This window comes from Fringilla coelebs (genome assembly GCF_963513975.1).
Source record: "Fringilla coelebs genome assembly, chromosome: 22".
NCBI classification, from domain to species: Eukaryota; Metazoa; Chordata; class Aves; order Passeriformes; family Fringillidae; genus Fringilla; species Fringilla coelebs.
Window position 1 is genome coordinate 9,479,120 of NC_140048.1, and position 14,285 is coordinate 9,493,404.

Sequence of the window (14,285 nt, forward strand, 5' to 3'; positions counted from 1 at the left end):
CTCCTCCCAGTTCCACCAAAGGTCTGATGGGCCAGTGCTCTGGGCAGAGGGGTTTGCCAGCCCCAGCTCCAAGAGCCCTTCCCCCTCTCTCTTCCCTCCCCATTAACTGCTGATACCATCTCTGCTTCCTTTGGAGGTCAGTCCACAACTCTCAGCTCCCTGGACATCCAAGCCATGCTGCCAGAAAACCTCTCCCACTTCTACAGGTACCAGGGCTCCCTGACCACCCCCCCATGCTCCGAGAGCGTCATCTGGACCATCTTCCACTCCCCCATTGTCCTGTCCCACACTCAGGTCAGTGCTGCCTCTCACCAGCTCCTCTTCCCCCTGAATGTTCCCCTTCTGTCCTCCAGGGACCTTGGGAACAGAGAGCTCTCCCACAGAGCTTTTGGGGCAGATTCCTGGAGTTACAGGTGGCTGTCATTCTGCATGGCAGGTCACCAAGGTCTGGGGACTGATAACAAAACTCTCTGCTCAGCTAAGCTCAGCCACCCTGAAGCACTGTAAAAAAGGAAGAGACCAGTGAGAATTAATAAGGCAAAAACTACTGCAAGAGAGTCCCCCTGAAAAAAAAAACAAGCCCAAAAAAAAAACCCCACCAAAAAAGAGCCATTCATAACATTAAAATAATTACAGAATAATTGGCAGATTTTAGAAGGTATTTCAGGGTTTTTCTGTGTCTAGACTCACACTGAAAGTATTGCTTTAAAGTTAATAAATAATAAAGAAGCATCAGAAACATTTTCTTCCAGGAGAAGAAAAAGATAAAACTGGGACCACAGTAGTGGGGGATCACAGCGTGCTCTCTTTGGAAAAGAAATACTCTTTTTGGCAGGGGAAGGCTGGAGGGCACTTGTGAGAAAGGTACAGAATAGCAGCAGAATCTCCATCCCTGCTATCATCAGGCAGGAGCTCAGAACTCCCCCAGCCTTTATCATGAATTAGCTGATAAGGGCCTCAGTCCTGTGCCTTCCCCAGCTGCTGCTCAGCAAGAGACCCTGAGGGCTCCTGTCTGATCCCCTGTGCAGTCCCCTGCAGGGATGTGCCTGCAGGTCTGGGTACAGCTGCTGTCCCATGCCCTCTGTCGTGGCCCTGTGATGTCCCTGTGATGTCCCTGTGATGTCCCTGTCCCAATCTGCACTGCAGGTCCGGGCACAGCTGCTGTCCCTGTGGCCTGAGTGATATCCCCATACTCTGAGTGATGTCCCCATGGGATGCCCCTGTGCCCTGTGTCTGTCCCTGTTCCTGTGTGATGTCCCCTGCCACTGTGCCCCGTGTCTGTCCCTGTGCCAGGTGCAGCTCCTGGAGAACACCCTGCTGGACTGGCACAACCACACCCTGCGCAACGACTACCGGCACGCGCAGCCGCTGCGGGGCCGCGTGGTGGAGGCCTCCTTCCGAGCCCAGCAGGGCCAGGGTAGGGCCAGGGGACACCTGAGGGGACACACACCCTTGGGGAGGGTGTGGCACTGCCAGTCCTTGTGGTTGGATGGGCTGGCATCCCCTGTCTGGGAGGGCAGTGTCCCTGCTCGGGTGGAGGTGTCCCAGTGCCTCCCCGCTGGCACCCCTTGTGTAAGGTGTGTGCCAGCCCTGCCCTTTGAGTGTCACACCTCCAGGGTAGCTGGTGCTACCTGGCACCAAGTCAGGACCCTCAGCTCAGGTGTGCCTGGTGCGTGGAGTGTGTGGGAACAGCTCTGGCTGAGCAGCCACACCGAGGAGAGGAGCTGCAGTTTGAAACACGGCTTTTGCTCCAGTTAGAAAATGCAGCTTGTGCAGGTGCCAGCCCTCTGTAAGTTCAGCTCTCTGATTTCTCCAGCACAGTGTCATCCAGAGGAATTCGCCCTCAGGCTGGACCAAATCCAGACACAGCTCCAGGACATGAAGAGAGAGTTGCAGAACGGACTGAGCCACACAGGTAAGAAGCACAGGTTGAGTCCAGCTCACCTTGTGAGGATGAAGAGTCCTGCTGAGCTTGGTGGCCAAATCATTGACAGGTTTGGTACTGGCACACACAGGTAGAGTTTTGTGCCATATCTGGGCCTGCTGATGGAAATCCTTCACCATCATCAAGGCCAGCCCTAAGCCAGCTACTCCCACAGCAGCTGCAGCTCTCTCCTGCCCCATGGGAGCACATTTTTACAAACAGTAAAAATGCTCAGCTCAGTTCCCCCAGGATAAATAACCATCACCTCTATTTTATACAACATGAGAAAGAGGAGGAAAGAGGGAAAACCATGATTTGCCCAAACATTTGTGTGGGGGAGCTCAGCTCAGCTTTTCATAATTCCAAAGCGCTTCCCTGCTGGCACAACACACAGCAGTAACTGGAAACTCAGACTGCACAGCCCTACCAGCTCTGTGGGTGTTATCCTCCAGATCTGGGCTGGTTTACAGGAAATGTAACTGGCTTTTGGTTATTTCAGGTACGAAATCCAGCACCTTTCCAGCTTTCTACTTCCCCGTGGAAAACATTGAGAGCTTTGTGGAGGTTCATCCCCTCCGTGCCGTGTCCCTGCAAGCCTTCACGCTGTGCTTCTGGAGCAGAGCCCAGCCGGTGGGCAGCCAGACCATCCTGTCCTACTCCACTGGGGAGAGCGAGCACGAGCTGGTGGTGACCGTGGGCACAGAGCTGGGGCTCTGGGTGGGAGGGCACTTCCTCAGCTTCCCCCTGCAGCACGGGGCCCGGGGCTGGCTGCACCACTGCGTCACCTGGGCCTCCCCGGAGGGAACGGCCGAGCTCTGGCTCAACGGGGCAGCTGGCAAAGCCGGGAGCATCCAGAAGGGCTACGTGAGCCGGGCTGGGGGCACACTGCTCCTTGGCAAGGCCAGGGACCCTCTGCTGGGCACGTTCTCCAACGGCTTTGCGGGCTGGATGAGCCAGGTGAACCTGTGGAGCCGGGTGCTCGGGGCCGCGGAGGTTCGGGCGCTGGCGCTGTGCAAAGCGGGGCAGCCCTCGGGGGATGTCATAGCCTGGGGACAGACCCCCATGGCCCTCCTCGGGGGGGTGCTTCTGCAGCCTGACACCAGCTGCCAGTGAGCACAGCTCTGCCTGGCTGGAGGCATCCAGAGAATCCAAACTCTTGGTTGGGAAAACTCAGAAAAACTGAGGTAGTTTGCTTGTTTCTCCTCCTGCTCTGTAGGCTCGCTCTGCGCCTCCTGGTGCTCCAGGGTGTTTTTCCAAGAGACCAAAACCTCCATCTGTGCGATAAAAGCAATGAACTGCAGAATCTGGCACAGTCCAGCACCCTGGGTTGTCACATCCCTCCCGGGGGGTTGATTTAGATCCCCATATGCAGATTTTTTTTTCATGCCAAAGAGTTGCTCTCTGCTCAAAGGAGCTGCTTTCTCAAATAAAATTTCTTTCCCATCCCTCACCCAGTCTCAGTTTCTCACCATCCTCCCTGCTTGTCTCTCCTTTTTGTCACCACCAACTCACCACCCCTTCCCTTGCAGCCGTATCCCACAGGAGAGGGGATGTGGAGCCCCGGCAGGGCAGGTCCTAGGACAGGTCCTGTGCACTCCCTGTGCCTTGGCCTGTGGCACAACATTGCCTTCTTTTCTGCAGTGGATGCAGAGACAGAGCACAAAACCAGCTCCTTTTTCAACCCTCATATATCACAAACTTGAGCACAGGTATATTGTACATATAAACTGATTTGCTCAGGTTAAAGTAAATCATGTAAAGGATTCTCCATCTACTACACAAGATCCATGCCAAGCTGCTCAACGATTCTCCTTTTGTCAAAACAGAGGGCAGCACACTGATATACCAAATTGAATTTAATTTCCCCTTGCTGGACCCTCAAACACACAAGTGACAGTTCCTCAGAGGACTTCAGTGCACTCCTTGCACATGACTGCCCCACACCCAGCCCAAGGGGTGGCTTGTGTCCCCTGGGTGTGTCACCAGGACACCAGGGACACACATCAGCTCCTTGGTCACAGAACTGAGCTGGCTGAGGATATTTCCTTTTCCCTGGAACAAGAGGAGGACTTGGCAGCATTAGGTTTGCAGTTGGATTTGATGTAAAATGCCTTTTCCAGCCTTAACAGTTCTGTGATTGTCAGATCAGCATCAAAGGAGGAATCCCTGGATTTGTTTTCCTGCTGAACAGATCCTGTCAGGCCAAACACAGCTGGGTCACATCTCACTGCTGGAGAGCGATTTCTTCTCTTCCTGCCTGCTCAGGGGGTAGGAATCTTTAAGCTCCTTGCTTTCTTGAACCTCCACTTTGTTCCTCTTGGCCATGATCCTGTTGATTTCCATGAAGGTTTTATTCTTGGTCTCAGGAACAATGAAGAAGATGTAAAGCACGGTGGCAATGCAGATGGCACAGAAGATGAGGAAGCTGTAGGGCCCCAGCCCAGCCTAGGGCAGTGACAGGAGAGAGCAGGGGTCAGGGCAACATTGCAGCTGGGAATACCTGCTCTGGCCCTGCTGCACCCTGCCCTGCCTGTGGAACTGCTGCCACGGTGAGGTGCTCGTGTTTTAACCTCAACAACTCAAAGCTGGGGCGGTTTTAGATTCTGTCTTCTCAAACCAGCACCACGGGTTCATTGGAAACTTCCTGGGAAAGGAGGCTGAGGGTCTGCTCTGTAACTCAAACTAAACTCAGCAGCTGCCTCTGCCCAGGGTAAAGTCAGGGACTGCAGCAGTTAATGGTCACTGCTGCTGGGGGCAGTTTAACCTGGCACCCAGATTGCAGAACCTAAAATTGTCCCCTCGAGGCACATCCTGCGGTGGAAGATGGGGAATTTGCCATCTCTTCCAAGCTCCTGAGCTCAGCATGAGACCTGGCAATCAAACTGCTTTCTTTTAAAGCCTGTGCAACAGCCAGGTGTGATGAGAAAATGCTGAGAAACATCAGTCTCCCGCCCTTGACCATCCCACACACGGGTTTTGGGAACCAACAAATGCATTTACACTCCTCAAAGCCTCTGCAAGAACACAGGGGTGAAGAGGCCACTGTGCAGCCCAAGTTCTGCCCTGTGCTGGGGTTCTCACCTCCATGTAGAGGAACACCAGCCCCACGGTGAAGTTGCTCAGCCAGTGCACAGAGCCCCCCACCATGAACGCCGCGGGTCGGGACGACTGCAGGAACATCTCCGTGATCATCACTGGAGGAATGGGACCTGCAAGGCAGCTGCAGCTGAGGAAACCCCAGAGGCAGTCCCTGAATTCCTAATTAGACTGCTCATTTCAGTGGCAGACAGTGGTTTCAACTATCAGTAAATCAAACAAGGAGTAAATTTAAAGGAAAAAAACGGGGCAATGAAAGGACTTGCAGAGGGCACGGCCACACAGAGATGAAATTCAGCCTCCCTGGATGAGCTCCACAAAGGTTTTGGTTGGAAATTGAAGACAGCAGCTGGCTTTACCCAGCTGGTGGGGGAGGCTGTGGGCACTTACTGGGTCCGATGGCGTGTCCAATGATGTAGGCAATGACACAGACTATGCTGAGGTAGGACATCCAGGAGACAGTGGTCTGTGAGGATTGAAGCACAGGTTAGGGCTGCTTCCTGTCTGAACATCCCCTGCACATGCAAGGCCCTGTTCACAGTGAGATCTGAAGGCATTCCAAGGTAGTGTCACCCTTCAGGGCCAGAATCAGACACAGAAAGCACAGCCTGGCTGTGACCCTTGCTGCCACAGGGATCCTGGTGCAGCAGGAACTGGGAACATCCTGGGGGAGCATTCAGGCAAGCAGCATCACAGCCTTTCTTTAGGGTAGACATGCAAGTACAGAGACTTTCATGCTGTCCCCCTCTCCCCAGGGTGTGGAAGCATCCTCAAAATATTCCAATGGCCTGTTCCCTGGAAAGTTCAGAAATCATGGGAGGGACCAGCTGAGCCATTCATACATACCTGGAGGTTGAGGGCCAGAGTTAGGATTGCACAGGAGGCAGAGCACAGCACGAAGCCAGCCAGGAGAAGGATCCTCCTCCCCAGGGATTCCACGATGAAAACCTGGAAGAGACAGGAGAGGGGAGAGGGGCAGACACCAGGGGCTCAGCAATTGTTGCAATATTTTTGTCCAAGGGACACCACAGGGCATCTGTCATGGAAAACACCTCCCAGTGTGTGCAAATAACACTCTAGTGGAAGGTTTCTGGGATGAGATGACCTCTAAGGTCCCTTCCAACCCAAACCATTCTGTGACCGCAGGATTCCATGAGCACAACCTAATTTCAACAGGGGGAGGGGAGAGTGGACAAAGGAGAGCTCAGAGAGCCCCAGCACAAACTCACAGCCAGCAGAGTCATGACCACGTTGATGGCCCCTATAGACACGGTGACATACTGGATGCTGCTGCTGTGCACCCCTGCTGACTCGAAGATCCTGTCTGCGTAGTAGAAGACCTGCAGCAGCACCACAGCTGTGTTACTGCCTGGCCCAAGGGCATCCCCCTGAGGGCTGCTTTAAACCCTGGCACCGGTGCACAGAGGCCCGAGGGTGGAACCTGTCCATCCCTGGAGACACACAGACCCATCAGACATGGGATCTGCTTGGGATCTGGGCACGAGCACTTTGCTCTAGAAACCCTCCAATGATCATTAACAGGGCACTGACCCAGCACCTTGCCCTGGGTTTGGAACTGGCCAGGGCTGACCCAGCCCGTGTGACACTGGGCATGTCTGGGTGAAGGGGCACTCCCAGGGGTGTGCCCTGTGCCAGCGCTGCCTCCAGCACCCCTCTGAGGTCCCAGCCCTTGTTTGTGTCCCCAGCACTGCCCCCAGCACCCCTCTGGGGTTCCAGCCCTTGTTTGTGCCCCCAGCACTGCCCCCAGCACCCCTCTGAGGTCCCAGCCCTTGTTTGTGTCCCCAGCACTGCCCCCAGCACTGTCCCCAGCACTGCCCCCAGCACTGCCCCCAGCACCCCTCTGGGGTTCCAGCCCTTGTTTGTGCCCCCAGCACTGCCCCCAGCACTGTCCCCAGCACTGTCCCCAGCACCCCTCTGAGGTCCCAGCCCTTTTTTTGCCCCCAGCCTTGCCCACTCACCCCGTTGACCCCCGAGAGCTGCTGGCCTGCCATCATGACGATGATGGAGATGAGCTGCCACCTGAGGCCCCTGAAGGTGAACAGGCTGAGCACAGAGAACTGCCCCTCCTCCTTCTCTGACTGGTTCTCCTGGTACATCTCCTGTATCTCATCGTCCACGTCCTCCCAGCCCCTCAGCCTCTGCAGAGCTGGTGGGGAGAGCACAGGGAGCCCCAGGTTTACAGAGCAGGGTGTGACCCTGGCAGCCGTGGTGGGCACCTGGGGATCCACACCCCCAGGGAAAGGAGCGGTGTCCCGAGAGCTCCGGCCCCCAGCAGCGCCCCAGCGCAGTTTCCCACCCTGGTGCCGCTGCCAGCCTGTCCCACAGGCAGATCCATCCCCTGCCAGTCCCTGCCAGGGCAGGTGGGGCTGTACCTCTCCGTGCCCGCTCCTCGTTGCCCTTTTGGATGAGCAGGTACCTGGGGCTCTCGGGGAAGAAGGGCAGCGTCAGGAGCTGGATCAGGGACGGGATCCCAGTGAGCCCCAGCAGCACGGGCCACCCTGCAGCAAGGTCACAGCACGTCAGCTGAGAGAAATCCTCCCCCTGGGGAGCCCTGGAGGGGCCCCGGGCCACAGCTTTACCTTCAGCGTTCCCAAGGATGCTGTGGAGCCCAAGGATCTGAGCTGCAAGGATGCCAATGGTGATGAAGAGCTGTGGCACCACCCCAACAGCTCCTCTCAGGTTTTTGGGGGACATTTCTCCAAGGAACATAGGAACCACATTGGAGGCCAGACCTAGAAGTGAAGAGAACAGTGTTAGGCTTGCAGCTCAGCCTTCAGCAAGCTGCTGATTGTCCATGGGCAACAAAAGAGATTCCTGATGAACCACAGGATGCACAGAAACTTCACACTCAAAGCTTTCTGCTTTGGTTATCAGGGTTATCAGCTGCTGGGCAGCAAAGCACTTTTGGAGTCTGACAGGATGAGCAGGAGCCTGCCTTGCCTACAGAGCCAGCAGATGATTTGGGGGTGTCTTGGTTTGAGGGTTCAGTGCTCATCCTCCTGAATGCAGCTTTCTCCCAGCAGGCTCTGCCAGGAACAGCACAAGACACACAAAGAAAAGCTGCGCTGTTTCAGTTGGAAACAACTCCAAATACAAGAGAGGAACTTTTTGCTTCCTCTAAAACAAGAAGAGAAATCAGTATCCAAACATGCTGATGTGAAAGTGGAAGGAAATGACTTTGTGCTGACTTTTAAAACTTCCCTGCTTGGTGAGGCTGTGCTGAGAGCTTTGCTGGTCTGTGATGTCTTGCAGGTGGCTTGCTGGAATAGGTATTTATGCTCTAATAAGGGCACCAGGGACACAGGTTATTTTTAGGAACATTCTAGGGCTGCCCGCTGTGACCCCAGCGAGCTGCCAGCTCCTGTCAATCCTGGCAGCTCCCAACTCCTGGAATCAAATGACCACAGGCAACTCTTATCTGACATTTCTAGAGTCCCTAGGCTTCAGGGGCCAAAGGTGATCAGACTGATATTTGAAAGCTGAAAGGCCTAAAAGGCACAGAAACAGGAGCCACCAGTGCCAGAGGGTGACACCCCTGGGATCCTCCCAGATCCTCCCCAGGCACAGCAGCCACAGTTCAGGCCAGGCCAGCCTGAGAAGGACAAGCCAGGGCAGCCAGGCTGGATTTGCTTGTTGGTTATAAATAACTGCAGAGAGGGATCACATTTAACAAGACCCTTAGCATTTATTCCAAGCTCCAGTGCTGAGGGCAGCTGCCAGGTTTAAGGGACTCAAAAGCCAAAGTAAAACCATTGGATTAAAAAAATGGAAAACAAGAAACTGTCTCAGGAAAGCAACTTGATCTGCACATGCAGCAATTACAATTGGCCAGCTAAGGCAGGAAATTTGTTTCTACAAGCTAGCCCAGCTCATTAACAAACCAGGGAGTGTGCCAGTCTCAGCAGCCCAAAGCCAATTAATTGAGCCTAAATGCTCTTAGGACCCTTATAGGCCTGGCTGTGCTGGGGTACCCAGCATGATTCTGTCCTGTTCCTGCAGCTCCAATCCAGCCCCTCCCAGCAGGAACACACAGATACCCTTGGCTTCCCTCTCTCTCTGCAGGAAATCCAGGGGCTCTGAGCCCTTTGCTCTCCCTTTTAGCATTTCTTTTCTCCTGCAGGAAGAACAGTCAGTTCCAGGACTGGATTATTGGATCTGGCAATGCTTTTGATGGATTATTCTGGTTGTGTTAGAGAGGAAAGAAGTAGACTATCTGCTTCAAGTTGTCTGGGAAAACAGATTATCCTCAGCAGGTTTGGAGCTGCAGTGCCCAGCAGATGTTTATTGCTGCATTTACAGACACACATCTCCTCCCTACAGCTTAAATTCCAGTCCCAGGGCCATTATCTCCCCAAGATCTTTAGTACTCCTGCACCAGGCTAAAGCACAGCCTTGTCAGGCAGATTCCAAAGTGTGATACCTGTGAAAGCATCTGCTGGGAGAATAAAACACCTTTACACAGCCAAGGAAATATTTATTGCTCTCCCTTTACCATCCACTTACCAGCAAATATTCCCATGACAACACGGGAAAGGATGATTACTTCAAAGGTTTTTGCCAGCTCTGAGGTTCCCATAAGGATTGCAGCAGCAATGGAAAAAAGGTTATTTATCAGCAAAGTGCCCTTTCTGCAAAGGAACAGCAGAAGAGAAGATTCAGCTGGGCATTTCTAAGTTCAGAAAGATCCCCTCTGTCCAAAACTCAAATTAATCATCATGCCAAGCACTGGTCAAGGAGGAAATGGCAATTGCCACATTTTTCCTGCAGGCAATGAAGGCTTCCAGAAGGAAGTGAGGTTTCTCAGGAAGCCTGAGCAGCAGAAGCTGGGCCAGATCTGAGACTCCAGGACTTTCTTTCCCCACTGGCTCAGTGCCCAGCCCACAGCCCTGGCCAAGCCAGAACCCCCAAAAATTCCTTCCCCCTGGGGAGACAACTCTTGTGGCTGAGCCCAGCAGCTCTCCCTCATCCCACCTGCTTTGGCCTCACGGTGTGGGGAATTTCAGGCAGCTGAAGGGCTGGGCAAGGTGGAGTCCCCATGAGATAAATGTTATCTGCTCCCAAAGTGAGGGCAGGGCCTCTCACCTACCTGCCACAGTTGTTGACCATGGGCCACACCAGGAGTGACCCAAAGAAGCCACCCAGAGGGAACATGGACACAGTGAGAGACCAGAGCAGTGTCTGGAAGCCTCTGTCCATGGGCACTCCAGTCCTGCCCAGGTAGGTTCTGTTGTAAAAGTCTTGCATGTACTGGAAGGAAGCACAAAGCAGATTTGGCACAGTGCTACAATTTCTGTGCTGTGAGGGTTAGATAACAACAGCTCAGAGCCATAAAGCTCTGCCATAAAGCTCTGCCATAAAACAACTGTCCTGAGGAAAAAAAAGGGATGGCTGAGCTGAAAATGAGTGCAAGGGAGGGATGGAGGAGCCTGGGGTGGAGGAGGAGGATGGAGGAGCCTGTGTTCCTGCAGGCTGTCCTGCCCCTCAGGATGTGCCTGGTTCCCAGAGCTGTGTCCCAGGCACAGAGAGAGGACAAGCCCCCCAAAACCCCCCAAAGTACATTTCACTGCCATAACCTCACCCCTGCCTGGCTCTGCTCTCCCCCCACTCACCGGGGCAGGAGAGTTGATCACAGACACGTTGTAGCCGTACTGGAAGGAAGAGCCAAAGGCAGAAATCAGAGCCACCAGGGCCAGGGGAAGTGTCATTTTCTGCAGAGGGAGAGAAAAAAAAACCATGAACACCACCTTGAAGCGGGTCTGGCTCTTAGTCATTAATAACATTCAGTAAAAACAAAGAAATACACAAAGTCTTGCTCTCTGTGTTTTTGCCTTCATTGTGCTGCATATAAAAGCCCAATGGGTTGTTTCCATTACAACTCATTTTGTTCGGCTTGATATGCCCACAGTCATTAGAGTAATTCACTCTGCTTTGCTGGTATTGATGAATCATTTGGATGATTAATTTTTTTTCAAGTTACCATTCTTAAAACACCACCCTGCAGGGAAAAAGGCTCATGCAATTATTCTTTTCCAATGTGCAAATTGGGCAGTGCAATAACACAGGATATTGGCACAGGAAAGCTTTAAAAAGAAGTGATTTTTGCATTAAGCGGCCAAATCCCTTTCCTGTTCGTTTTTTCTTCCTCTGCATTTTGGGATAGAGCTATTTATGGATCTAACTGATTGCCACTGAAGCCAATTAGAACTTAGCAGGCAGCCCCCAGAGGGCTTGGCTGAGGGGGACAAGAGCTGCACTTTGCACTGGGACAGGGGAGGGGAATTGCCATCTGCAGCAGGATCAACAGCCTCACAAACAAGCAGAACAACTCGCTTTTCCCGACGGTTTAGCTGCAGTTCAGCCCCGGGCTGTGTTGACAGAGCTGGGTTGTTGGGGTTTTGTTTGGCTGGGTTTCATAGCTCTCTAATGCATCTCGCTGCTGCTACATCAATAAAGCCATTTTTCATTTTAATCTCGTTTGCTGCCACTGTCACCAGCCTTAATGGCCTTAATGTCTGTGAGGCTTTCTGTCCCAGCACTCAGCTCGGGTCCCACATGAGGGCTCTGTCACTTCCCTAATTGAACATTTGTCCAAATCGCTGCTGGTGCTTCTTTCTATTGCTCGGGATCCCTGGCAGCTCAGCTCCAGGGACCTGCAGAGTTTAAGGTGTTACAGGAGATCAGAATTCAAGTCTGTCTCAGCCTAAGGATTGGAAGGACGCTCAGGCTCCCAGGTCTGGGAGGAGGCTGCTGACATTCTCTCATTGGTGAAGGAAAGCAGCTGCCTTGCTCTCATTAACCAAATCCCAGGAGCTCAAAAGAGCCGCTGGTGTAAATTATTGACATCCAGCACTTTCAAGAAAACCTGTGGCATTCCCCAGCAGTGCTTTGTGCAAGACTCCCCAAACACTGCTGAGAAAGGCAGCTCCATCCAGAGGCATCTGCAGCCTAAAACTGATTGGAAAATAGGAAAGAAAACACACACAGAAGGGGAAAGTCCCACAGAAGGGGAAAGTCCCACAGAAGGGAAAAGCCCCACAGAAATTACGGGGTGGGAGAGCTGCAGACAATCACTCAGTGCAACCCCGCGCTGCAGACACAAACTGGGCTAAAAACCAGAAACATCTCAGCCCAAAAGATCATCTTTTCCTCTCTTCACAGGCACCCCCAGGGCTCATCCTGTGTCCCCGTGTCCCTGGAAGCAGGCAGGCAGCATACTCACCCCCTTGGCACCCTCGGAGCTGTCCTGCTTCCCTCCCTTCAGCTCCATGCTGCTGGGTCACAGATGCTGAGCACAGCTTCTCCAGCCACGGGGGGCATGGACCTGCCCTGCACAGAAAAACCCCTCCTGTGGCTCTCCCAAACACTGCCAGGCTCTATCAGGCAGAGTGAGGCACTGTGGCTGATCATCCCCCTCCTCTGCCTGACTCTCCCGTGGCTGCAATTTCATTTTCTTCCAACTCTGCTGCCAGTGACAGATGTTCTTCTACCAGAGCCTGTCTCAAACAGAAGTGCTGCCCAGTGAGAGGGGCACAGGCTCATCTCTCCAGGGAGAAGGGGCAGACCTTCACCAAAGCTGGTAAAATGAGCCGATTTCCCCCCATATCTGGACATATGGACAAGGAGAGTCCATGGAGCTCAGCCCCTGGGCAGCTGGGGTGGTACAGCCAGAGGTGCTGCCCAGCAATTGTGGCATCAGGGAGCATGGGGGCAGCCCTGGGAGCACAGGGGGCTTGCCCTGAGCCACAGCCCTGCAGCTGAACCCACGAACCCCCCTGCAGACCCCCTGCCCAGACCTGCCCCAGGACACAGTGCTGCTCCTTGTCCTACCTTGCAGGGACCAGCTGGCTCAGGCACTCCTGCAGCCCCCAGAGCCCATCCTCCCAGAGCTGTGCCTGTCTGTGTCTCCTCCAAAGCACTGGAGATCCTTCCCCTCTCGGTGCAGGAGCTGCACCACGTGCTGCTGGCTCTCTCTGACCTCCTCTGTTATGGGATGGTCATGCTTTAAGAGCCCAGGACCTGGTTAATCATCCACTGCAACTCCAGAGTTTATCAGAGAAACACTAAGTTCACTGGCATCCCCAGCAGCTGGATAAACTAGAACAAAACCTGCTGTTTACTGGTCTGTCTATTTTTATTGGCCAGCTCAGAAAAAGGCATCTCTTGGGCAACACCTCTTCCATGTGCCCTGCACAGCTCCCTGGCTGGCTGCAGCCTCTGCTCCTCCACGTGGCAGCAGCATGCCCCGAAGCAGGAAGAGGAGCAGAGCCCTGCTGCTCTCAGTGAGGGAGAATTCACCCCCAGACTCGCTGGCTTTTCTCTTTTGCTGCATTTCCTTTCAGTGAAGATCCTGTAGATGCTGTTCCCAGTGTCCTGATGGGGATCAGGCTCCTGTGGCACAGCCCACAGCTCCCTCAGCAGCTCCTGCTGTCCTCACCTTCGCAGACCTTAAACCAAGAGGGAAAATTCTGCCCCAGAGTTGGGCAAACTGCAAAGAGGGCAAATTTCCAGTCCTTCAAAGGCAACGTCACCCCCTGGGAGCTCTTGGCAGAATGGCAGCTGCTCTGACACTCAGTAAATACAGGGAAGGAGAATTCTCTATCATGGTCTTTAAACTCTGCTCCTGAACTTGAAGAAATAATCTTGAAAAACGCAGGAATCAAAGAGAACACATATGTTTGTCATCAGAACCCCTTCATCAGAGTAAATATTTGCTTCTGGCAGCAGAACAGTTGGAATATTTTCTGAACCCAGCAGGAGTGTGGCAGCAACATCTCTGTGGTTGTAACTGGCACCGGGATGATCCTGGAGGAGGTTGGTGAAGGGAGACAGGACAGTAAATCAATTTATTGGATTTTCAAAGCACTGCAGGGCTGTGACATCTCCAGCAGCTGGGATCCTGCTGGACTTGGCACAGGACAGGGCCAGGAACGAGCAGAGAGCTGATTTTACAGGCAGTTACAAGCATGTTTTCCATCTCAGCTGCAGCACATCCCAAGGTTTTACATCTGCTCTGCAGCCCAGAGCCTGTGTGCCTGGAGATGCTCCCTCCAGGCCGTGTGTCCCCTGCCCTCACCCAGCTCCTGGGGTGCAGGAGTTTATTTACCCTCAGCCCAGTGATCTGTGCTCAGGGCTGGGTCCTATGAAACCCTGATAGCTTTGGGGGGAAAAAATGATTAAGAGGGCAAACTTAGTTTGCAGGACAGTGCATGTGCTGGAGGAGGTCAGTGGTGAGCTCTAAGATGTG

General features: G+C 53.5%; 1 protein-coding gene across 2 annotated transcripts; it reads right to left on the reverse strand.

Annotated features, from left to right (window-relative positions):
* Nucleotides 1–3,807: 3,807 nt before the first annotated feature.
* LOC311162085 (solute carrier family 2, facilitated glucose transporter member 5-like) lies at nucleotides 3,808–12,966 on the reverse strand. Of its 2 annotated transcripts, none has more exons than XM_084220222.1 (13): nucleotides 12,869–12,966; nucleotides 12,261–12,367; nucleotides 10,651–10,749; nucleotides 10,128–10,288; nucleotides 9,545–9,669; nucleotides 7,621–7,773; nucleotides 7,414–7,539; nucleotides 7,000–7,187; nucleotides 6,250–6,360; nucleotides 5,867–5,968; nucleotides 5,411–5,486; nucleotides 5,006–5,133; nucleotides 3,808–4,369 (listed from the first exon to the last, which is right to left on the reverse strand). In XM_084220222.1, exons 2-13 carry the CDS (start codon nucleotides 12,306–12,308, stop codon nucleotides 4,142–4,144), a joined length of 1,545 nt encoding a protein of 514 aa, XP_084076348.1. In that variant the 5' UTR covers nucleotides 12,309–12,367; nucleotides 12,869–12,966; the 3' UTR covers nucleotides 3,808–4,141. The 2 variants fall into 2 exon arrangements, with proteins under 2 accessions (XP_084076348.1, XP_084076349.1); XM_084220223.1 differs by having other exon boundaries at nucleotides 12,261–12,362; nucleotides 12,869–12,965.
* Nucleotides 12,967–14,285: the final 1,319 nt, after the last annotated feature.